At 38.0% G+C, this 24809-nt stretch overlaps 1 protein-coding gene across 3 annotated transcripts in view; it reads right to left on the bottom strand.

Moving 5' to 3' along the window:
• itga1 (integrin, alpha 1) overlaps positions 1-24809 on the bottom strand; it is a 46092-nt gene that overhangs the window by 3667 nt on the left and 17616 nt on the right. For all 3 annotated transcript variants that reach the window (XM_039675443.2, XM_089126174.1, XM_089126175.1), the window contains 27 exons: positions 24397-24517; positions 21453-21565; positions 18443-18534; positions 17396-17510; positions 15616-15737; positions 14908-15056; positions 14379-14529; positions 14070-14244; positions 13577-13650; positions 12328-12472; positions 11366-11508; positions 8740-8883; positions 7849-8109; positions 7124-7254; positions 6355-6518; positions 6137-6273; positions 4541-4651; positions 3133-3209; positions 2647-2773; positions 2396-2476; positions 2241-2317; positions 2031-2120; positions 1842-1950; positions 678-791; positions 487-591; positions 294-404; positions 98-193 (listed from right to left, as the gene is read on the bottom strand). In XM_039675443.2, the coding sequence (XP_039531377.2) occupies positions 98-193; positions 294-404; positions 487-591; positions 678-791; positions 1842-1950; positions 2031-2120; positions 2241-2317; positions 2396-2476; positions 2647-2773; positions 3133-3209; positions 4541-4651; positions 6137-6273; positions 6355-6518; positions 7124-7254; positions 7849-8109; positions 8740-8883; positions 11366-11508; positions 12328-12472; positions 13577-13650; positions 14070-14244; positions 14379-14529; positions 14908-15056; positions 15616-15737; positions 17396-17510; positions 18443-18534; positions 21453-21565; positions 24397-24517 (3335 nt within the window). The remainder of the gene's footprint in view (positions 1-97; positions 194-293; positions 405-486; positions 592-677; positions 792-1841; positions 1951-2030; positions 2121-2240; positions 2318-2395; positions 2477-2646; positions 2774-3132; positions 3210-4540; positions 4652-6136; positions 6274-6354; positions 6519-7123; positions 7255-7848; positions 8110-8739; positions 8884-11365; positions 11509-12327; positions 12473-13576; positions 13651-14069; positions 14245-14378; positions 14530-14907; positions 15057-15615; positions 15738-17395; positions 17511-18442; positions 18535-21452; positions 21566-24396; positions 24518-24809) is intronic.

Below are 24809 nucleotides of genomic sequence, written 5' to 3'. Positions count from 1 at the left end.
GCCTGATTCAATTTTATAATCTGAATGGTCATGCATTTACTCAAATTATACTCATATTGATATTAGTGCAGAATCAAGGGCTGGCTTGCTTTCATACCTCTCTGGCCTTGACGTTATCATTTAACACAAACAGGTCCGTGTTCTTGTTCTCCAGCTTGGCATCGACACCCATGTAAATGCTGGAAAATTCTCCCTACAAATGATTCATTTTTCAGACGGCAAAGTACATTACTACAGCATACTGACGGATCATACATAGCAGAACGTGAAAGTTATCAAGCGGAAGAGCGTACTTTGAGGAAGGTGGGTCGCCACACTCTGAAAGTGCTGTTGATCTGGTTGAAGTCTCCAGGAGGGATGGAGCAGCTAAAGGACACGCAGGGATGTCTTTCTTCTTTACAACTCTGGGAGACGGTAAAAAATTGAAATACGATCAGATACCCACTTCCAACTCAGAAATTCACAAGAAAAGCGATGCTTACTCACCAAAAGATAGACGCTCAAGGACTCTTTTTTAGGATTCACTGCATGAGGGTTGTCAGGCTTGATGAGTAAAGGGTTAATCCATTTTTTGGCATCACAGCTGATGTTCTATAAGAACAAAATGAGGCAGTTGAAATATTTCTGAGCCAGTCATGTACAGTAGATGTGGCCACTTGAGGAATCTGAGCACCTACCGCTGTGTGCGTGAGCTCTGTGAGGTACAGCAGCAAGTTTTTTGCAGACGTTTGATACGGGAACACTATCGTGAGCAGCAGTGGAGGACTCGGCATTTCAGGTTCTCTCTCAATCTGTTGAACACAATCAGAAATCAGTCAGAATAGGGCTGCCCGATTAATCGAAGTTAAATTTCATGCGTAGCTTGTCTGTTTAGCACAGATATGTGATCAGTAGCAAATGCTTCAAATATGTCCCGCAGAAGTAAGATAACACACGTCGTTCCAGGAAATATCTGTGCATTTATACCATCATACTAACATACTAATAACATCATACTATCACTTTTGCTGATTAGACAGAAGATTGAAACGCTTTGATTAAAAATGACTAATAATCATGACTATGACAATATATGGTTTGTCTGAGTTCCACAAACTTTATGATAATAAAGTATATTTACACTTCAATGCTAATCGACATAACCTTTATGGCTGTAAAAAGAGTCCTATGAAATAATACTGTATGTTCTGTACCTTATTCTGTGTAAGGAGCCACATCATCTCACAGAAGGATGCTCAATCAATTGTCATAATGAAGTGAGTTAAGTACAACATTTTTTATTAAATGTTGTCTTTTGTTTCACAAGAGGTTCATAAATGCTTCTTATGTTTGGAAAGATGTTTGACATGTGTTGCTTTTTCAAATGCACGTTATAAGCAACTCAAACTCACAGTGGTTTCAGATGGAGCTGCGTTTACTACTGATCACAGAGCTGTGCTTTACTTACAAGTCATGCATAAAAAAAAAACAATCACAGCCTTTGTGATTTCATAATTGCACTGAGCCAAACCAGTTTGTCTGAACTAAACTTCTGGATCAACAAAGCATTCACACTCAAACCAGTTTAAATGAATCTGGATCATGTCCACACCAAAAAAAAAGTCAATTTCACATTGGCATCAGACTCCATTTGACTCCAAGATGACTCCTTGGTCATACAGTACTGTATGTCGCTCCTTGGTGACAGTTTACTCCCATGTTTTATATTAACTACTACAGTATGACATAGACACTGTTCTCCACCACAGTTCCTTTTTTTTTTTTTTCTCTTGACCACATGGTAGTCTCTTGAGGGCCCGAAGGAAGCAATTAAAACTCCAGGTTGAGGTTTTGAGTCTTACCGTGTAGCTGATTTTCACCTCGTCTCCGATCACACTAGTGTGGTTGAAAAAATTAGGTATTGTCTCCTTCTCTTTCAATATGATGTGGTCCTCCTTCATGTACTTGTTACTACAATAAAAACATGAAATGACAGTTCAATTCTTTTGGTTTTGACAAAGCTGATTGGTTGGTTTAAATAAGGCACTTACGCAATGAATCGCAGGTTGGCTTCATGCTTCACAGGGATGACGATGCTCACAAAGTAGTCTTTCAGAGCCGAGTCTGACCCCTCACTATCACTGTGGTGAAAAATTAATTATATACATATCCTTATTCTCTATTTGATCAAGTGAGTCAAACAGTAAAAAGAAGTTTTCATTGGTAAGTTTCAAAGGAGTAGTCATGAACGTGATTCTTACGTTGTTGCAGTAACATTAATCACAATGTCCTTACGAATATGAGAGGGATTGGGCTCAAATTGGATTTGGAAGCTTTCCTGTTGGATTGAAATGAAAAACAGTGTAAACAGAATGAAATATAACAATGCTAATTTGATTGCAGAGACAAATCTCACCGTTTTATCAGTTTTAAGGAAAGGATATCCAACTGCACATACTATTCTGGTATTATTTGTTTCACAGTCCTTCTCTTTAGGCTGCAAAAATAAAATAAAACAGAAACTGTTTTTGTCACCAAAAAAAAAAAAAAAAATCTAATTAAAAAAATGATTGAACATTCACTGATTTGTTAGACCAGCCAACACTGATTGATCTACAGTCTCTAAAACCAAGTGTTATTTACATGAGGCCATTACAGTTGACTTACCTCAACTTTCACATAGTTGATATTTTCCGTGTGGCTCAGTGTAACCCTGGTATTATAAGCATTGTCTCCACTGTTGCGGATGTTGATGTTGACATAAAACTTCTCTTGGTTGCTTTTTATGAAAAGACTATAAATATACAGAAATAAAAGATGGACAATGTTAGTTTGCATCCATGATCTAGTTTGCTTCTGTTATCCTGTTTCATGCCTTGTGGATAAAATCTGAGGCTGATGAAAATGACAGGACAACCGGGAATCTTTATTTTTTCAAAAGTCAACAGAAGGGGGCAGGAGATGACAAGAATTGACAAAATACAGAATACACCAGAAAATATTTACAATTTTAATAAAACAGCCACACTGACATAGTCCTGTCATAATTTTGTCAATCTACAACAATAACTATATTAAAGACAGAAGAATCAGAAATACATTTAAGGAAAATAACCTGAAGGCTGAATACATTATAAAAGATACTATTAATACCTTGAGATGTTTGCAGTGGCTTTAAGGTGTAGATTAGCAACACACTTGTCGTCATTCCCGCAGTCTACCAATGCGATCTAGAGCGAAAGAAAATACAAAGTAAAGTAATAAAGGAAGAATTATTCTGACGTGCTTGAAAGGTTGTAAAAACACACTTCAAAACATCTTCATTCCTTTAAGTTTGCTAAACAATGTTTGGCAACACATTTCTAAACAGTTTTCCTGCCAGATTTCGTTTCACTCCCCTTTCTAACAATGCCATTTAATTACAAGCATTAACCCAACAGATTGCCGCAAATATTTGTGTCAGGAATTTTTTCCTTGTTTGAGTGCTTTCTGAAGGGAGGACAAGAACAACAGAACGTCATGGGAGTAGCACTGGCAAACACTGCTCAGAGATGTCTCCAGGAAAACTGGCTATTCCTCCTGATAACCTTATCTCATCATGAGCTGGCAAAGCTGTCTGCTTGGGAATAAAACATTGAGTTAAGAAACCTCCAGTTCCTGATGGACTGGGAGTAAAAAGAGGGTTTATTCCAGCCTACCACTGGAATTAAAAACAATATTACAAGCTTACCACTTTGAATTGGGTGGTGATGGCACAGTGGATAAGACATATGCCTTTGGTGTGAGAAACCCGGGTTCGAAATCCACTTTGAGACACCAATGTGTCCCTGAGCAAGACACTTAACCCCTAGTTGCTCCAGAGGCGCGCGACCTCTGACATATATAGCAATTGTAAGTCGCTTTGGATAAAAGCGTCAGCTAAATGAATAAAACTGTAGAATGTACTTGCTCAAAGATTTATTTTGGATAATTTTTTTAACCCAAAAAAATTACAGAATGCAGCTTTAATAAAATAAGACATACCTGTTTTACAAAGTCACTTCACATTTAATGGTATTAGATGATTTGTTAATTGCATTTAATAGATCAAACATTTTGCGATTGGTGTTTTATGCGTGTTTGGAGTTCAGCATTTTGAGCTCTTTGAAACAGAATCATTTTACAAAGCAATTGGTTCAATTGATTCAAAGCTTTGAAAAGCTTAGTAGCCTATCTCCCATCACTATCATATGCATATCCAAAATTGGTTATAAAGTAAACAGATTAATTTCGCCATTCTGAAAAGTCTTGGCATTCCCTATGCCAGCCCATCCCTGTTTCTGCTAATCAAAATCTCATTATAACTTCATGTGAGAGAGCAAACATGGAGAAAATCTCTCAGCGCTTGTAAAATTAGAGAGACTTCATTAGACTAACTTACAGCTGCCTGCCACCCACATTTACTTCTTTTAATGAGCGTTATAAGTGGAGCGGTTACTGGAGCAGTGAATGTTGCACTCTATGACCTACACGTATAAACCTCAGATTAGATTCGGCAACAGGAACGAGAATGAGATCTTACAGTCTTGTTGAGTGACGTCGGTAATTCCCCGTCTAGGACTGGACCCTTGTCTTCATCCACTAAACCGAATTCCAACGTGACCATAATGGGGTCTCTGAAATCCAGTTTATCCTGTGGGGGATAATAAAGGATGTTGCAAATTTTTTCAGCTTAACGTCAGGCAGACAACTCAGAAATGGTATCAAATTCATTCTGTTGCTATAGCAGCCTCTTATCATCAACTCTGTATTGGTTTGTATAGGTAATATTCTGATATTGATCATGCAGTATTGCAGTCGTCCATCATTAACACAAGGGGGCGTCGCCTCTTACAGCACGTTCTTTTCGGATAGCTTACTTCCTCTAGAGCTCAGAGGACAAGTATGCACCGAAGCGGGACGTGCTGTAGTCTCTCAACGGAGACTGGGAGTGACTTTACTGGCCTCGGGGCTTTGATCAGAGAAACTCTGGCTTTTATTAAACTCAAGTCCTCTACTTTCAAACGCTTAGTTTTATGCTCTTTATCTACTGAGAGACGTTAAACGTAACATGAGCTAGATCAGAGGCAAACAGATACACAGTTAATGGTTTCAGAGAAGAACGGGGGCTGGTTTTACAAGAAGCCAGTCTGCACAAACAGGGAGGGCTACCACTGCTTTACATTTATAGATTTGGCAGATCCGTTTATTCAAAGCCAAACACATTACATTTAAGAAGACATTTGAACATATTTAATACATCTTATGCTCTAAAAATGTCTAATTATCTGGTACTGTAAGAGGCTTATTGACCAATGATACCATTTTCTGTTTTGTGTTTTTTTTCCCCTGTTGGTAGCACCGCATGACGACAACGTTTTTAAAAAATGTATATTTTAACAACAATTATTCATTGCTTTTACTCTTCAAAGAAATAATAATTAAAGATTATGCCAAAATAATAATTCAAATGTGTGATAATGAGGTATTTTCTTCATTATGACATCAGGACGGTTGTACCAACCTGACATTTTTCACTTCACACCCCTGAAAAATATCAAAATTCATTTTAATTCAAAAATCCATCACAGAAGATGTCTATTCAAGTAATTGTATGCATTAATATCATTTAACAACTAATATAACTATAAACACCTTTACATACATCTATAATCATCTTCTATAAACACCTATTTTGATTATCGCCTTATTTGCTTGACTTTTTTTATGCGCTACTTTGTTACTTGGAAAAGCAACAATCGTAATTGATTAATCGTAATTGATTTTGGATTTCGATTTTACCCTAATGTTTTTTGGCTTAATCGAGCAGCCCTACTGAAAGTCATGGTTAAGTTAGTATCGCCGCTTCTTTATAAAAATACATTTACAAACACCATATACTGTACACAAAGAACAGCTAAAATCACAAGACAGAAGTTTGTGCAGCCCTAACAGACCTTAGTCAGGGTTGCGCCATATTTAAGTTTTGACAGGAATGAAAACATGGCTGTGAAGGACAAAATACAGTGCGTGAAACACAGTTTTACAATTATGGGATCCAGAACCTTTCAACTCAATATGGCGTCTAACATAACTAAGGTCTATATTGCTCTTGCATATGAAAAACTGATTTACTTGCCGACGTGTAGAAGATGTGCTCTCTGCAAAGCTCGTTGACGATCAACTCGATCTTCTGCAATTTCCTGTCCTCGCTATCGTTAAACCGTCCTCTGGCAATCGCTCTCAGCGAGTCCAGCGTTAAATTGTACCTGATGACTGGAGGGAAATGGCATTTAAAAACACAGAACATTAAAGACTTGATTGGCAAAACATAAAGAAAGAGCACCAGTGACTCACGAGTTCCCGTGATTGTGTCTTTGTCAGACTTCATTTGATATTTGAAACACACTTTGGTCTTCACACATACTGTGGTCCTCCCGTGGACCTGACAGGTCTGCTGCAGATTGATCTTGCTTGGGTCGAAGGTCATATCGGCACGAAGCTCTGCAACATCCCGAGACCTGGATTAAACAAATTCAACAAGATGTTTGTGAATGGAGCAGCATTTGGAGGATTACTAGGTGTGTCTTTTCATTCCATACAACAACAGCTGCTTCGTAGATCATAGACTGATTTCAGTCCAACTAAACACTTCAGATGGTCTCCAAAAAATTTAATGTGTGGTCAATTAGAGGCGAATGGAGAGCTCCTAAAAGGCTGGGTGTTGCAGCTTGGGGAATGAAGATGGCAGAGGTCACTAGAATCCATGGCCACTCTGGAATCTGTGATCTCTGTAGGGGAATCTAAGAAAGGAAACGCTGCCAAGAGTTTATTTCGTGCTTGGAGGCACTCTCACACAGATTCGGAGCCCAGTAGAAATGTGTCGTAGCGGAGGGACATAACCCCTGACGGACTAGCCTCCACGATGTGGGATGTTTAGGCTCAGGTCCAGATTTGAGACAGCTGCTGTGGGTGGGAACCAGGAAGACAGACATCCAGAGGGTAGCGAGTTCATGTTTCATACCCAAGGCTTTTTTAGATCCAGACATTAGTGAGAATTTAAAATGTTGCACTACAGAATAGATTCACTCACATAAAAATGACACTTTAAGTCAAACACACTCACCAATAAAGTGCGGCCCCTCCTATTCCTCCGATAGTGACGTCAATGATGCCATCGCCATTCAAATCCATGATGCCGTGAATCGATTGGCCAAAGAACTTCATGCTCTCTCCATCTCCTCCAGCAGCAATTCGCTAAACACAAACAAATCTGTACATCAATAATTCATATTTGAATAGCTCTGCAGTTTATCACAAATACAATGTAAACATTAAATCTTACTGTACACATGTTAAAAAGCAATATGTTTATACAGGGGGTCTGTCTTTCTAACCACCACAATGTCAAAGGAGCCGTGTGTAAGATTGTGGCCAAAACTGGTACTGCAATCACTTTCTAATTACTGTAGAGCGATGAATCCCCTCCCCCTCCCCCCTGACTCGAGGTTGCCAGATAGGCTCCAACATTTTTTTACCAAAATGTTTGTAGCTGCAGCTGTGGTAACTAGTAGAGTAGAGCTGGCAACCCTACTGTAGCTGCAACACTACTGACTCCGTGATTGGTAGATCGGTGGAGGGTGGAGCATCAGACCAAAACACAACATGACAACATCAACATCAGTTATATATCCAGGCGGGACTACTGTTGTCAGTGATACAAGTATTAAATTGACATGATTTCATAATGTCTAGTGACATATCAGGGCCATTTTCTGATTATTTGAAACACATTTCTTACATACAGCTCCTTTAATGACCACTTGATGATATGCTGTCAAGATTCCTTACCTGAACATACTTCTCCTTTATTGATTTCTGAGAACCGTGGTAAATATACACCGCCCCTCTGTGGTCGTTCTCCAAAGGCGATCCGATCACTATGTCATTAAAGCCGTCCAGGTTGAGGTCAGGAACGGCAGCGATTGCAGTGCCGAAGCGTGAGCCGCAGGGCTCGTTCTTACTGAAGCTTTTACAGTTGCTCTGAGAGTTAGCAGTACAACAGGTCTGATTGACCGGCTTCAGAGTCATCTCATGCTCAAACAGCCCATCCTGAGAGTAACAATCAGACACAGAGTAAATGCCTGAGATACTGCAGATATCAGCGTGGCCTACAGACTCGTGGTTGAACATATAGGTAAGAAGAAAAGTAGGTTCCAATGGAAATTTCAAGAAAATATAAAATTGTTACGAAGACGATTAAACAGATGGAGTTAAACAGGAAAGAAAAGACACCAGTCTGTATATTCAGTGATTTGAATTTTTTGGAGAAGAAACAAAAGAAAACAAACGATATGTAGGCTCTATACAGTGCTGCCGTGTACTAAAATGCTTCACAAAGAAACACTGACCGACGGGGAAAACCGATAGAAATGGCTCCATTTACACCATTATTTGGAAGCTCTTGAGAGCAGGTGCTTCACAGAGGCTGGTATTTTGCTGGAGATATTACAGTTTCATTTGATTTCCACTCCCATGATGCCAAGCTCTCATTCCAACCCTTCCCTTGCTCTGGGACCACTTATCTCAGGCTGAACACCAACGCAACACACACTCCCTGAAGACAGATCCAAATTTACTGCTACCACATGCTCCCGGGCTGGAATGAAGGTGCTACACTACCCTACACATGTTTTCAGTATGTGGAATGAGGCATATCACACACAGATTAAAGACACACACCTCATTGAGTTTGTAGACGTAGACTTGACCTTGTTCGTCTCTCTCTGGACCCATATACATGGGAGATCCGACCAGAAGGATGTCAGTGTAATTGTCACGGTCAATGTCATGCGTCTGGAGGACGCTGCCGAAATACGAACCGATCTAAGAAAAGCATGACAAAATTGAGAATGAAACTGCAATTTAAACACAAAATGATGAATCACAAAAGAGAGTAACTATACACTTAGCCAACTTTTTTTAGTTAATGATCTGTAAGAATGGATCTTTATTAATACCAGTCATTGATTTGTGTAACTTTTTTGACATTTGTTTATAAAGTGTTCTATTTCTACAATATATGGTGTAAAAACGTCTTAGTGCTGCCCTCTTCAGGTTGAACGGTGGCTACTGCAGTTAAATTATCCTATTGGATGTTCCGCACTTTGTGACGTACGCAGGTTTCAGCTCACCACGCGAGCTACGCCCTTGGCAGTACAAAAACCATCTTGTGTCGTCAAAACCACTGTAGGGAATCAGGAATTGGAATTGTGAGTATTGAAAACGATCAGGATAGAGTGTTTTAGCATTTATTTCGTCATCTATGCGAACCATTTGATGGAAAAGGGGTAAGAGAGAGAGTAGAGAATGGTACTGTCACAGTTTGCAGGTTTGCCTGTTCATGTTTGTATGTACCGTCCTGGTCTAATTGCCTATCAGCGTAGCTTAGTTACCAACTGCGCTGACGACCTATCAGATCAGCTGCAGGTGCGGCTTGTTAACGTGTCCTATAAGTAGTCTTGTGTTCAGTTGTGTTCATTGTCAGATCGTTCTGAGGCCCCGTTTACACGAAGGGAAAACGCAGACATTTCCCTGCGGTTTGGCCTCTCGTTTACACGAAAACCCCACTTTTATCACAGAAAACGATTATTTCTAAAAACTCCGACCAAAGTGGAGATTTCTGAAAACGCCAGTTATGTGTTGTCGTGTGAACTGGGAGAAACTGCGTTTTAGGTTCTCTCTTGTCGATTCTGAGGATTCTGATTGGCTTGCATGGCTTTATCCTTCTCCCTACACTGCCGCCCATAGGTTTGGCATAGTTATGAGGGCGCTCGACGGCGTATTTATGAGGGTGTGTGAACGATGTTATTTTTGGAAACAGAGTGGGGGGAAATATTCGTTTTGCTAAATACCCAGCTTTGGGTAAACGTGGCCTGAGGTTCACATTTTGTCTCATTACCCTCAGTTCTCTGTCTCCAGTTCCCATGTTACCTGCCTGCTCTAGTTTTGGACTATCTGCTCTGTTCACGATAGGTTGATTTCTATAGGGATCATTGGACTTCAGCCCATTGTAGTCTCCTTGCTGCCAAAACCTGAACTCTGACCTACACCTCTGCATCAGTTGATCCTGCCTTGACAACCCGGTCTCATCCCAAGACGTCATATAACTGACGTTTTGGGACGTCTTTTGACCATACGTCAATATTCGCCTTTTTAGGGCCCCCTTAAACGTCGGTAGATGAGGTTATGGGATCCTAACTCTACCCCATACCTAAACCTAACCCTAAACCTAACCCGTCACCTAACTGACGTTAAAGGTAAAGCGTCAGTTGTATGACGGCCCGGGATCGCCATCTACCGACGTTTAAGGGGGCCCTAAAAAGGCGGATATTGACGTATGGTCAAAATACGCCTCAAGACGTCAGTTATATGACTTTTTGGGATGAGACTGTGTTAGCCTTGACTTTTCTATGTTTACTTAATAAACTGCCTTTTCATTCGCAACTGGATCTTGTCTTTCTCTCCCGTGAAAGGTACTTTCAGGGAAACATATTCCCTACTCTAGCTTTCTTGGACATGATGGATCGGGATTTTTCTGGCTTTAAATGAGATTCTGGCCCATCTCTTTAGCCTCTCTGGCTCCTTCGAGACTCGTCTGCATCCAGCCTCGACTCAGCGATCGCTGTTAAGTCATTCATGAAAATTGGTGGATCCCAGACTTAGACTTGGGGTCTCTGCACTCTAGTTCAGAAAATTTCACCAGCATGTTCATCACCAGAATAAACGGATCACTGAGATGGTACAGTGCATGCTGATTCCCACATGCAGTCGGAGCCACTCTGATGTTGTTGATCCTGAAGAGATTCAGGCTAAAGTCACTGTAGCAATCCAGGATGAGGTATCTTCCAACTGAGGTTGAAACTTGGTGCCTTTTTAGTGTTTCCTGCACCAGCTTGTGGGGCATCGAGCCATAAATGTTGTCCAGGTCTAACCAAACTACCACCATGTAACAAAGTTCATTGATAAGGGAAGATGAGAACCAGCTACTTTTAACTAAAACACAACAGAAAGTCCAGGCCTGGTCCTCTCTCATCCTTCACTGTTGTCACTGTTCATTAGCACTCGCACCACGAGTCTCGCTCCGCTCTCCCTGCTCTTGACCCAGCTGTGCTTGTTACACACCAGATCCCCCCGTTCTTCTTGTTAAATGTCTATTTTCTTTTGAGATTGGGGTTTTACAATTAATGTTGAATTTATTCATTTAAAATATTTAATTTCTTTATTTCTTTTTGATTTAGGGGTGAATGTCATCTATTTTTGAGAGATCCACCCAAAATTGCTTGAGATTGTGATTATGAATATATACCTGCTCTCCTTTCAACGTCTGTATTATGGTGAAATTTTCTCCGTCGAAGCGGTACACCAAGACACGCCCGCTGTGGTTAAACCGTGGTGCTCCTGTGATGTATAGCACTCCATTGGGTGTGTACGCTGACTGCACATCATAACCTGGAAGCACAACCACACTGCAACCTTTACTACCACACAGCTAAGCCAATCTTTAAAACAATTTACAGTAGTCTGCACGCTTAATATGAAACAGCTGGGGCTGAAATCATAAACGGTTTCATTACCAAGGACACAGACATTGTTGGGAGTAATGTTAGAATAAACCAACTTGACTGATTGTAAATCTTTTTCCTCAAATCAACATTTGTGAAACGGCGCTTCCGAGCAGCTAGTTCTCCAAACACGTTTATCAGGCAGAGTTTTTTCAAGTCACTCCCTTTGTTTCACTCTGGAGCAACATCCTTAAAAGGGGATGTGCAGAGTGTGAGCATTTGCACTTACCGTGTGAGTGTTTATGGGATGGCAGAAGATTGTGACAATGTGTTTAGACTACTACCACAACTGTCTTCCCATCAATAATAAGCTTCCCTGCCTCTATGAGACTAATTTTATGAAGCATGTAACATTATATGCACATACAGCATTTTTATTTTTGACTATTGGTACCTAAGAAGTATAATCATTCATGGCCTTGGCCCAACACTTAACATGCCTTAATTAGGTTTGAAGTTCCGAGGTGTAGCTAGTTGCCAATGCTGTTACAAAGCCAAGTCTAAGCTGTTGTTTCCAGGGATGGGACACAATCTCAAAACACACTGATCTGTGGTACTCATACAGGTGACATTAGTTCAAAATATGACGATTGTGATGACATTTTCTACAATTCTCCCTTCCTGCATCATTTTCTCTCCACTCTCGACTCTTATTATCAATAAGACTGGCAAACCCAAAAGAATTGGTTAAATGTTGATTTCTTACCTACGTATCCCGCCATGCCTTCGTACCTCTGCACCTCAGGGTCGTGGAAGGTGTTTTTTTTTGGAACGACAAACTCGCTCCCAGTTTGCATCACAACAGTCCCATTCCAGTCATAAGCACCCACGGCTCCTAGCATAACACCTGCCTGTCAGAAAGACATATATTACAATGACAAGATCAATATTTAAGTCAAGAAAGCACGTTTGAGCTTCAGCTTACGATATTAGACATTTGATCAGCAATGGAAGTGAATTAAGCCAATCCATAAATATTAAAATCCATGGCAATGCATTGCCTGAACTGACTGTAAAAATTATGATTTAATCCAGTAATACAGACATTTAAACTGAAGAATTCATTTAGGCCTTAAAGCTACACTGTGTAACTCTTTTAGTTTATTCTTAGCTAAAAACACTTAATTCTTTCAAAAATATTATATTTACTTCGTTCAAGTAATAAAGTATTCTCGTGAGTGTATAATATGCCATTGAAAATACATACGGATAAGGGGTTCTAATGTCATTAGCCAAAGAGGGACATACCCGTTAATTCAAGCTTCGCCTTTCACGTTTACGTTTGAGTTAACACTCATGGACGAGGTCGAACTGGAAGCCATGTTAATCTTGGACTACATTGGCCACCGTAGGAGTTAAAACGAAATCGGAATTGAGAGGAACAGAAAATAATATTTACTGGATGGTCATATACCTTTTCACCGCTAGATGGGGGTAAAAATCACACAGTGTAGCTTTAATAAAAGTCCTTCTATAAAATGATCAGCTTCATATTTCTGCTTTTAAAACCTCAAACATTTTGCCCCATTCACATTGTAATTGCCTCACCCAAACCTCGATTTTTGCATTTTTAAAGAAATAACATTTACCATTTAATATGCAGCAATGGATGAGATAACTTTTCTAAAAATGTTTCTACAGACAATTAATACAAAATTTGTTCCGTTCATATTTTATGACATATTTTATGATTTCCCAGCAACGCATTTGAAAATGTGGTACTAAAGTAACACTGTCGTCAGTAAAATTGAGAAAGGATGTGACACATTGACACACTCAGAGAGCTCTTCCTTCTCTGATTCATAGCTAACACTGAGCTGTGTGCGTGTTTCCTGTGTCGCTACACATGAGACCTCAGCAGCAAGATGTTAGAATGAGGTAAATTTGAGAACTGCATCTGATGTAATCTGATCTATATCACCATATTCACAAGAGCAGACTGACCTAACACTTACTTTTGATGTGTGAGCGCTAAATCCAGACTGAGACATTTCCATCTCAAAGGAGGAGGTGTGCTTCCCCGATGTGGCTGTTAGGTATAAAGACATACATTTTTTTACACAGATTTAATGAAGAAATTACAACATTTGACATAAAAAAGTCATATTCATAATTAGGCTATACTGTATAACTAGAATTGTACTATTTATGAAAAAAAAAAAAAAACAAGCAGTTAGTTATAGGGCTAATCATTCTTACTTTTCAGGTTCAAAACAGAATCCTTTTTTTATGAAACTGACTTTAAAAAGATTAACCAGTCTTTAAGTACTAAACTTTAAGACTGGCCACTGTTAAATATGACTCAGGTCCAGTCCAGTCTCTCTTTTTTTAGCCAGATTCTTCATCTACCATGTGAAAATCGTATGTCCACTCATGTGTTATAGTACTTAAGGTTAGGGATCTAAAAAAATAAATAAAAAAATGATCGTGATGCATTAGGTACATTACCCTCCAAGGCAAAGATTTTGCTTCCTAAGGCATCGACAATGGTCACTAAAGCAAGTTCATCTGACACATTGAAGAAATGGTCATTTTTGTCATTGCTAGCAAGGGATTCAATTTCGTCAATAAACTTCTTCAACTCATCAGTGGTTTTATTCTGCCGATTATAGTCGCCAAGGACCTATGAAAGAAAAATGACATGTGCCATATTATACAGTCTATTGCTTCTATTTTTTCCTACAGAAACCACTGAATTCATGCAGCACAGTATTTGTTATTTGCTTTTTATAATTATACATGGATGAATGTACTTACAGCAATGGCAAACCTTTCGATACCATCGTCCTCACATTCCTTTATGACACGTTCCAAGTCGTAGTGGTCATGCGACTCCCCATCTGTGACGATCACCATGACTTTTTTGACCCCTGGTCTTGCTCCTCGCTCCACTGTAAAGGCCTCTTTCCTTTAGAAAACATGCAACATCAGGTCAAGAGTCTGCACAATGTTTTATCTGAATAGACACCTTGAAAATGATTATTATTATTAGATTATTTTTCTGAAATACATCAGTGTCCAAAAGTCTGAGATCAACCAGTGAAAATGACTTTTAATTATGTAATACATCTGTTTTCATTACAAATTATATTATCAGCGTAACAACTTGCATTAAAAACGAACAAATTTCAGATTTTCTATTTCTTAGTGCCCCTTTTGTTATTCAGCAGACAGTTTATTATAAAACTTTGTTTTTAAATTTTTAGCTAAATTCCAACTTTAAAGAAGATTTTGAATGATATTTTCACTGTGGTCTCAGACTTTAGGCCTGAACGGTGTGCCGCACCTTGCTATATCAATGCCGAGAGCTGTCATGGTTTTGTGGCCAGTTCTTTGAGGTATATTGCCGGCGGCATTAACAAGGTCTTCTTTGTTACTGAACTGGCTGAGATTGAAGACATGGCCGACATCATCCCCGTACGACACGATGCCCACCTGGAGAAGCAAAAACACACACACATAAAGTTCAGGTGGTGCTACCAAACATGGACAGTTTGGGTGGCCCGCAGACACTCTCTGCTAAATGTCTGTGTCTGTGCTGATTCAAATGTGATGTCATCCTCTCAAAAAAAAAAAAAAAAAAACTCTTATTTAGCCATGGAATATGTGGTCTTCCCCCCAGCTCAGCGTTCTGGAGCCGTATTTTCCAGCGGCGTGCTCAAGAAAGCCTTTATTTCCCTAGAATCAAACCACCCAGTAGCTTCTCCATGGAAAGTCTTTATATAATAGTCCTTGTAATGATGTTAATATAAGATGATGACACTGGATGAGACTAGATGAACACAAGTTTCCCAAAATAGAAATACTCTGATGAAGTAGGAAAAATGTACTTAAGTGTCAAAGTAAAATACTTAAACATTTGTTCATCCAATTTGTTAAACATCCATTGACGCAGTAAGTGAATATTTTATTTTAAACTGGTGTGATTTCTAAGGTATTTCAAAGCAAGACTGCAAGGTTGTTCGACAAAGCACTATAATCCAAAAAATCTCACCCGGGCTGGTCCGATTTCAATGTTCTGGAGGAATTTTTCCAGGAAGTCAGTGATGGGATCCCAGGGGTAGATGCTGTTGGAACCGTCCAACACTATGACAATGTCCATGTCCTGCTTGCACTCTGAAACAAGCAAACCAACGTAATGAGGACCTTATTATAATTATACCGGTGAGAAAGAGAAATAAATATCACATTGCTTTCATTTAAATTACAGAAAGGCTGAAGGCCAACAGCCACTGGTGGGTTTATATAGGAAACACATTACATAGCACACTTATAAAATATATTGAGCATGACATTTATGAAATTGGACGTGACAGTGACCTCGTTGGGAAATAAGAAAGTGGTGATTAACCACAGCTTATGTCACCTTTCATCAGAAACTCAATATACACTAAAAAAAAAGGTTCTTCAGGGGTTCTTTGCGGTGGTCATGGTGCTATATACTGTAGCACCACAAAGAACCTGTTAAGCCCAGTTTGGTTCTTCAGTGGTTCTTCAGTGGTTCTCTGTGGTGGTTAACGTGCTCTGGCACCTCTTTTGGTTCTACATTGCACCATATGACAAAGATAACTGCTGGCACTTAAAGTGGTTCCCCTATGATTACAAGCCAATGAACCACTTTTAGTGCTATTTAGCACCATTTATTTTAGAGTGTAGTTTGTATATGGGCCATTCTACAGAATTGGGGCAAACTGCTATCCAACAACCAAAAAAACACATTTAAAAATCATTTAAGTATTCAAATCTTAGATGTTTACAAATATCATTCTATTATCTATTGAAAAAATATCATTAAGTTTAACAAATCATCATTTATTGTCTATGGCTACTTTCAATTGGGATGTGGCTGTCCCGAACCCTAACCCCTATAAATTTCAACTTGTGAAATTTGGTATTTTTTCCATTGTTGTTTAAAATATATATATATATATATATATATATATATATATATATATATATATATATATATATATATATATATATATATATATATATATATATATTATTTTTAAACCATGAAACTTTATGTAACAAAATGTGTTTTGCAAACACCTTTTTTCTGCAATTAGGCAAACTTTTTAGGGGGTTATTCTATAAAATTTAATTTTTTGTGTGTACAAATGCTCAGAACTGTGCTAGTTAACCATGTGCTGGTTATCGTCTATGGTTATTGTCAACTTAAAAGGTTGCCTAAGTAGTCAACAAAGACATAAATTAACTGAGACATACCTTTGTCAAAAAAAAAATCATATCATGGAGGTTTAAATTACTGGGGTCAAATTGACCCCAGTGGGTAAAAAATGTTATCAGATTTGAGGGTAACAGGAGGGTTAAATTGTCACTGTATCTTGTATCCAATGTGTAGCCTACCTTGGATATTATACAATTTGTGTATACAAAATTTATGGAAAAAGAAAATTCAAGACGTTTTCAACTTCCAACAAATGCTGTATAAAGGACTATATGTCTAAACTATGCAAATACAGGCTTAGTCTGCATGTCTAAATGCTAACCAGAGCTATATTTGCCTCAGAATCAATATGATAACTCATAATTCAAATGAAATGAGAGGAGCGAGAAGTTCCTTGTTGCTATGACACTTCATTCAGTATGTATGTGTGTGTTTATGATGAGTCACTAGCTCTATGTTATGTTGGTAGATGTCAGCTTTCCTAAACTCTGTCCTAACATGGACATGCGAGGCAAGGGCGACCGGCTGTGGTTTACATGGCTGGAATGCGCTAATGTACACTCACAACACGTGTGTATCGTACCTTGCACAGTTGGAGCGATGGAGTTGAGGACTTTGAAGGAGGAGCTGACGTTTGTGCAGATCCCAGTGATGTACTGCTGCTTTCCACACATGTACCCATACTGAGGACCACAGGCCTGTCCAGAGGGAGCAAGAGAGAGAGAGAGAGAGAGTAGCTGACATGACATGTAACTCTCCTCATATATACAGTACACAAATAGTTTTGTGGCGTGACTCCATATTTCGGCTTTAATTGTTGAGAATTGATAGCTTTACCTAGCTCAATTAATTATTTAACTTGTAATGTTTATCTGAAACTATTTCTGTTTCAGTCCTTTGCAGCATATGGAGGTTGAAACTGCATTTGGAAACTGTTATAAACAATGTGTCAAACAGCTTAAACATGGGAATGTTTAGGTGTGACAAGCTGAATTTTTACTTTTAAAACTTCATTTGTCACACTCCAGGACCATTTAAATAAACAAGTAAAATAAAAAGGCGATAAAAACGTACTAAAAACAAACTTTCCCTTTTACAAAATCTTGATGGTGAAAAGTCGATGTCTACTCGTACAGAGATATACTTCATCCAAAAATCCTAAAAGAATCCTCCTGGAATGTTTATCATAATAATTAACCCAATCCTAATGGGTTAAAAAAAAGATCCTACAGGATAAAATGAAATTCCTACTTTTCCTTTCTTTTTTTTCCAAAAATGTCAGTTTACTTAATCAGATTACATTTGACTCGTAGAGGATTCCGGTTTGATCCCATTAGGTTTGAGTCCAAATTATACATTTTTCTAGGATTGTTTGACCACTCGAAAAGCTGATTTTTTTTTTTTTTTTTTTTTTTTAACAGCAATCACAAATTGCAATTTTTTCAGTCATAAAAATATAAAAAAAGAAATGCACATATACGACCAGCATGTCATTGGCTGTTCTATAATTATAAACATAAACTAAAATGTTAAAAGAGTGTTTCCAGAAGGTTTTTTCTAATGTAATGATTGAAAAAGTAGCCATGGCTAAAGTAACAGTGTATAAGAAACATCTGTAGATGTTCCCTACCAGAAACCCACTGCCGTCCGGGTTAACCACCAGCGTCGTCCCCATAGTCATGTTTTCCTTGACTTCATTTATGTTCGGAATTGTTGTGTTTTCTGTAAGAAAAATAGACAAATATGCACTCCCAGTGTTAAGTCCTATGAAAAGAATATCTAAACAAATACACTGCATTTTCCCATAGGCAGATCGGACAAAACTAAATTTTATGTGGGGCTTAATCGGGGAAAGAACATTTTTACAGTGTTTATTTCCTTTCCTGCTTAATCAACTGATGTGAAAACAATGTACAATAAGCCACAGGGTCTGTCATGAAAAAAGATCTTACTGTCAAACCATAAAAAAAATCAACATTGTCCATTTAAGATTTTATTTTATTTTTTTAAAGTGAAATGACTGAGGGATTCAAGTGCTATCCATTCTGACGTCAGAGTTCCTCTTGGAAGTGCCTCATGTTAAGGTAGATCCCTGAAGAAAGGCGACATGCAACACTGAGTTATCTGGTGAAAGATTGTGTAATTATGTTCAGTTTAGACATTAAAATGTTTTAATGGATCACTTCCTGTCTAGGCCTCCTCTGAGGGTCAGACATTCAGGCAGAGGTTTCAAACACACAAGCAGAGCAACACTACAGGCTAATGAGTCTTACAAACAACACACATTATCATTGATCAAAATGTGCAGTGATGCAAAAATACTCTCTTAGACTAGAGAATACGTGCTTGACTCCTGTTGAGTATTCAAGACGCTACTGTAAGATGCTGTGTGAATGGGACCCTGTGTGAAATGGGTTGAGCACACTGAGTCTCATTTACTAATTTCTATTATACTAACTCAATAATGAAAATTTGTTCAGGTCCTCTGTATTAGCTATTTTCTAGTTTTTTAGTCTACTAGTTATTTTCACTTGTAGTGAATCGTGTAGTGCATCATTCCTCATTTGTAAGAAGCTTCAGATAAAAGCGTCAGCTAAATAAATGTAGTAAATGTAAATGACGCATGAGGAGGTCAAAGTCTCTCTGGCCATCAGTATGAAGTCTTCTTTTCCTCTTCTATTCTCAGAATAACACCTCTAGAAAGGGGAAACTAGATGTTTCAGTTGTGAGGTTACTCAATGCATCTGTTAAAAGATACAATCATGGTGTCAAGTCATTAAAGCTAAAGTCAAGGCTTCCTAAATTAAATGATCGTAGTTCAGCATTTAGAAGGATGGGGCTTCATACCTTTCCTTTCCTCAAAGCAATTAAATATGTGGAATGCACTTTGTTGTCTGATAATTAGAATAAATGAATAAATGAAGAGTTCAGATGCAAAAGCCTCTAAATGCCATTTGAAATTTTCTTCTTTAATGATGATTTTTTATCAAACTTGTATATTTAAGTTCGGTAATTTCACTTAAATAACAATTAATAGGTAATTATCATTGCCATTTAAGTGAAATCACTGAACTTCAATATACAAGCTTGATAAAAATGATCATTCTAGAAGAAAATTTCAAATGGCACTTAGAGGCTTTTGCATCTGAACTCTTTAAATTAAGAAAGTGAAACAGAAAAAAAGCTATAGAAGTTTGAGTTTATGGAAATGTACAATGTAAAAAAAAAATTATTCATATTTCATATAAAATATATATTTTCAAAACCTGGGCTACTCTAAACCTGCAGATAAATCAAAGCCAAAAATCTAAACAAGTTGTGTTTAAAATTTTAGGTTGATATCTCAAAAAATGAGCTTTATGTAAAATTTTGTTTGGGCGCAGTACCAAACTCGTTCACTAGGGCACAACCAGACTCCATTACTGCCCATATAAGGGCGCCCCCATTTCCACATGTGTTTTGAGTGATATGAACCATTATTTTCACAATTTTCATACAATTTATGAAGTAGAAATCCTATTCAGAAGTAGTATGGGAAGTCTGGCAGATTTTGATATGAATTCACCCTCTAAGAAACACATACAAACAACACGCATGCACGTTATAGCTTATTGCCACATCACAAATGGTGAATTTATTATTTTTTTCGTAATATTTAAGACAGTTTCAGACCTTTTTTTTCTAAAATAATTGGATGGATGCAATCTTTTGAACTCTTGGCATGAAAACAAACTGAGGTATCTACCTCTTTTCATGATTTTTCAATTTTCATTTTTTACATCGCTATTTCAAAATAAAGGTCTGAACACACTTTGAGTATGAAAATATTCTTGTTGCAAATTGATAAATTACGGCTCCTGTGTAATTTATTTTGAAAATCATTCACCAAATATGGAAACGAGAGATTGTAAGCTTTCAAATGATATATAGTTTGTCAATATTACTTAAGGTCTTTACTAAGATATTATTGTTTTAAAAATACAATGGCAAGACATGTCATTATAATTTAAAATAACCGTTTTATATATTTATTTATTGTCAATGTTGAAATTTGTGCTTAATATTCTTGTGGAAACTGCAATATATTTTTAGGATTGTTAAAAAGTGGGCATTCGTACTGTTAATAAAAAGAAAACTGACTAAAAATGAATCAATTTGACAGGAAAATAGACTACATTTAAAAGATTGATCAAAAAGAGGTAATGATGTGGAATACGACCAAGTACGTGCATTTTGAAAATAAACAGTTTCATGTTGACTTTATAGGAAATGCACCGAGGAAGTGTGTTATTTTGGAAATTAAAGAAAAAGGAAAATGATTTCACAACCTGTTTTACAAATCTGGAGGAGTTTGTACACTCATGAACCAAAGTGCCATGTCGGTGGATGGCATACTTCCCTTCTGAAATCCACTAGTACCCTTGAGTCAAGCAGTAATGTTTGAGACAGTCAAAGTGCTAATTTGGAAGCTATGACAATTTCAGAGCAACTGAGGTAATGTCTGTCACCCCTTCCTGTAAACGTTTTTTTTTTCTGGTATAAACACAGTGAATACAAACAAAGAGTACACAGTAATGAGCAAAAATAGTCCATGGAAAAACACAAATTGCATTACCGCTAACAGGAAGGACACCTCTCACCTGACAAACTGAATTTTTCACATCCAGTACTTTTGTTTTGTCCCACGGGGCACCTGTAAACGTCTCCGGACCGGTTGGCCGGCTGTCCGTTAAGAGGAGAACCAATCAGAACCCTTCAGGAAAAAAAAAAAAAGCAGGAAGTAGAGAATGGGGTCATTAATCCCTGACCACAAAACAAACCTTTGGGATTTGTGAGAAAGTGGAAGCCCGCTGAGCCAAAGTGCAGTTGATTGATTGATTCACCAGTTTTCCAGTGGGAAAGAAAAGCATAACATAAATATGCACATGCTTATTTTTAAATATTACAGTCAAATGGAACATATGTGAAATGTCAGTACGAGGGGGAGCAAAGAGTTTCTCTTTTCATCACAAAAACAGTTAGAGAGAGTTTGACTACTATATTGACGGATATGTGATGGTTTACCCTTGAACCCCACTGTGATTTATGTGCTTTACCGTGAGATAACGTAAGGCTGTTTAGGTTTCATTATGTTCTGTGGTACATCTGAGTGCACTTAGCTAAATGAAGAACATTCGCCGTGTTCCTCAGATTTCTAATGGAGGTTTTTGACAACAGTGCTAAAAGTAGACATCCTTGTATAAGCATGTAAACAAGTCAAGTCATTAACATTCCTGTGCACAAATGGGCCTTGACACAGCAGTGGATACAACACAATCTTCACTGCTTACAACAGACACCGGTCACCTTATAGTCTACAATATATTTGAGGGATTGATTTTTTTTTTTTTTATCTAATTTTGTTATCCTTTAATATTCAAATCTATGGAAGCTTGTTGCCGTCATGGAGTAAAAAACGAAAAAGGTAATTGCAATTTTCTCACACAATTCTGAAAAAGAGACACATTTCAAGTTATAAAGTCCGAATTGTGAAACAGAAACTCGCTAATGCGAGAGAAAAACAGAGTTCTGTGGTGGTTTGCGTCCGTATAACACAAAAGGAGAAATTTTGCGTAAATCCTGGCTGCTCTTTTCCATACAATGACAGTGAATGGGCTGTCAAGTCAAACGAAAAAGCCAAAATGGCACCAAAAAAACACCATGGACAACTATTCCAAGTCTTCTGATGTCCTATGACAGCTTTGTGTGAGAAACAAACCAAATAAAAGTCACATTCTGGATGGCTGGATTGATGGTTTTTCAAGCTTGAGATTAATCAAATTTTTCTGTTTCAACTTTGCTGTTATTTTGATCATCAAAAAACCTCTTATTCTGTAAAATCTATCCAAATCACTTCAGTCAAATAATATAACGACCGTGAACAGATTATTGGAAAGGTTTCTACCTCAGTCAAGGCCACCTGTGAGAGGTTTATGTAAAGCTGTCTTGGGGTTTTCACACCAGCTGAGGTGTTTCTCTGGAGGTAGAAGGTTAACCTTTACAAGCAGAGCTAAAACCTGCTGCTGGACCAGTTTTTAAGAGGCTACAGATGTCTGAATTCACTAAGGTTTTACTGAGTGGAACTATTTCCTACAATAGGGAATCTTTTCCATTTATTTATATGCTTAATGGAGTTAGCAGGCCTGAGTGCATTAGCTTGATGTCTTTATTAGAAGAAAAAAAACAAGAGCCATTACAAAAGCAGACTACATCAGTGGTGCTCAGGTTTACCATGACAATTCTAGCATTATCATGGAGTATTTTTAATATGGTGTACAGTAAATAAAATTCTGTATTCCTTTTGTTGAGTGTGCACAATGGTAAACAGAGGAATCAAAGACCAATCATAATTCAGAATGTAAATAAAATACATACAATGACATTGCAGTCAGTTCGATTTTGAATGGTGAATATTCTAACTGCTTACTTATGCCTAGTTCACACTACATGATTTTAAAATGTCGGGCTGAACTGTGCAGTTCACACTATATGACTTGCTCTCAGTGAAATCATGAGTGTTCAAGTTGTTTAGCTGTTCACACCACACAACACAACGTGATTGATCCACAACAGGAGGTAACTCACTACACGAGTTAACAACGCACTACATAGAGATACAACCACGATCGGATGATAAGAGCATATCATTTGTGACTCAATGAGAGCTGTTTCAGTAGCTACTATAATACGGTCTAAATCCTGAAAATAATCAAACAAATAACGAGTTGACAACAACACGATTCTATCTGATCTAGAAACCATGTTTTGTAATGAAAAACCACGCAATAAAACGAACCAGAAATGACGCGAAACTGCAGAGAAGAACACAACACGCGAATATGGACGTCAGACAGAAACTAGTGCTGCACACTGTTTGCTCGACGATCTGCTCTGAGAAAAAAAAATGCAAAAAAGAAAAAGTAAGATTTACCTGGTGTCCTCAACCCATGCGTTGCTATGATTGGCTGTACTCATGACATCACTGAGATTGAGTCGCGCGACTGCGCGAGATATCTAGCATGCTAGATATTTTTCTGAGCTCGGTGACCTGTCTGCGAGCTGTCTACGAGCTGTCTTTGATGCGTTGTTGGCTCTTTCACACTAACTGATTGGCGAGCGTTAATCGTCCGCTAATCGCCCGCGATTTGCACGCGATAACACCCTGACTTGTCGGCGACTCAACGATTTGCAAATCGGGCTTAAATCGGGCTTAAAATCACGTAGTGTGAACTAGGCTTTAGGCTACATAAAGGGCAGATTTTCAAACTTTCATATCAAAAGGTTCTTAAAAATAAATTAAATTTAACATGAGCGGTGCGACAAAAGACAATAGACCCCATTATAATCAGTGATATGGGTCAAACTACATGACAAATCCCAGACACTGATGCCTCATACTATTATTGATGCATTTCAAGCACTTGCGATACTTCTCATAGGAAGGACAAAATTTAGACAGCTTCTACCTGTTGTAGCGTGGCACAATGCGACACATCAACAGTCACATCCGGTGTAGAGCATTTATAGAAATAATATGTAGCTTACCACTTTCCCTCACTGTTCTCGAATTGTTGGATGGTGTATCCGAACAAGTCCTCCACTGGTCCACTGAATGACATCTTGTTCTTCTCGTCCACATTGAAACATGACAACCACGGCAGGAGAACTATCAAAGAAAAGACACAATAAACATACAAGAAAACATATAACAGAGTAATGTATGTCACTTTATCTTCTACATATTATCTTATAAGATGAGTTTGTCCATTTAAAGGAGTAGTTCACTTTTAAAAAAAAACTTTTGCTGATAATTTACTCACCCTCATGTTACCCAAGATGTCCATGTCTTTCTTTCTTCAGTCGAAAAGAAATTAAGGTTTTTGATGAAAACATTCCAGGATTTTTCTCTATATAATGGACTTCAATGGGAACCAAACACTTCAAGATCCAAAAGACAG

Source organism: Pimephales promelas, chromosome 23 (assembly GCF_988280905.1).
Source record: "Pimephales promelas chromosome 23, fPimPro1.hap1.1, whole genome shotgun sequence".
Lineage (NCBI taxonomy): Eukaryota > Metazoa > Chordata > Actinopteri > Cypriniformes > Leuciscidae > Pimephales > Pimephales promelas.
The sequence above is the reverse complement of the archived record's forward strand: the minus strand, read 5'-3'. Positions and strand labels throughout refer to the sequence as shown.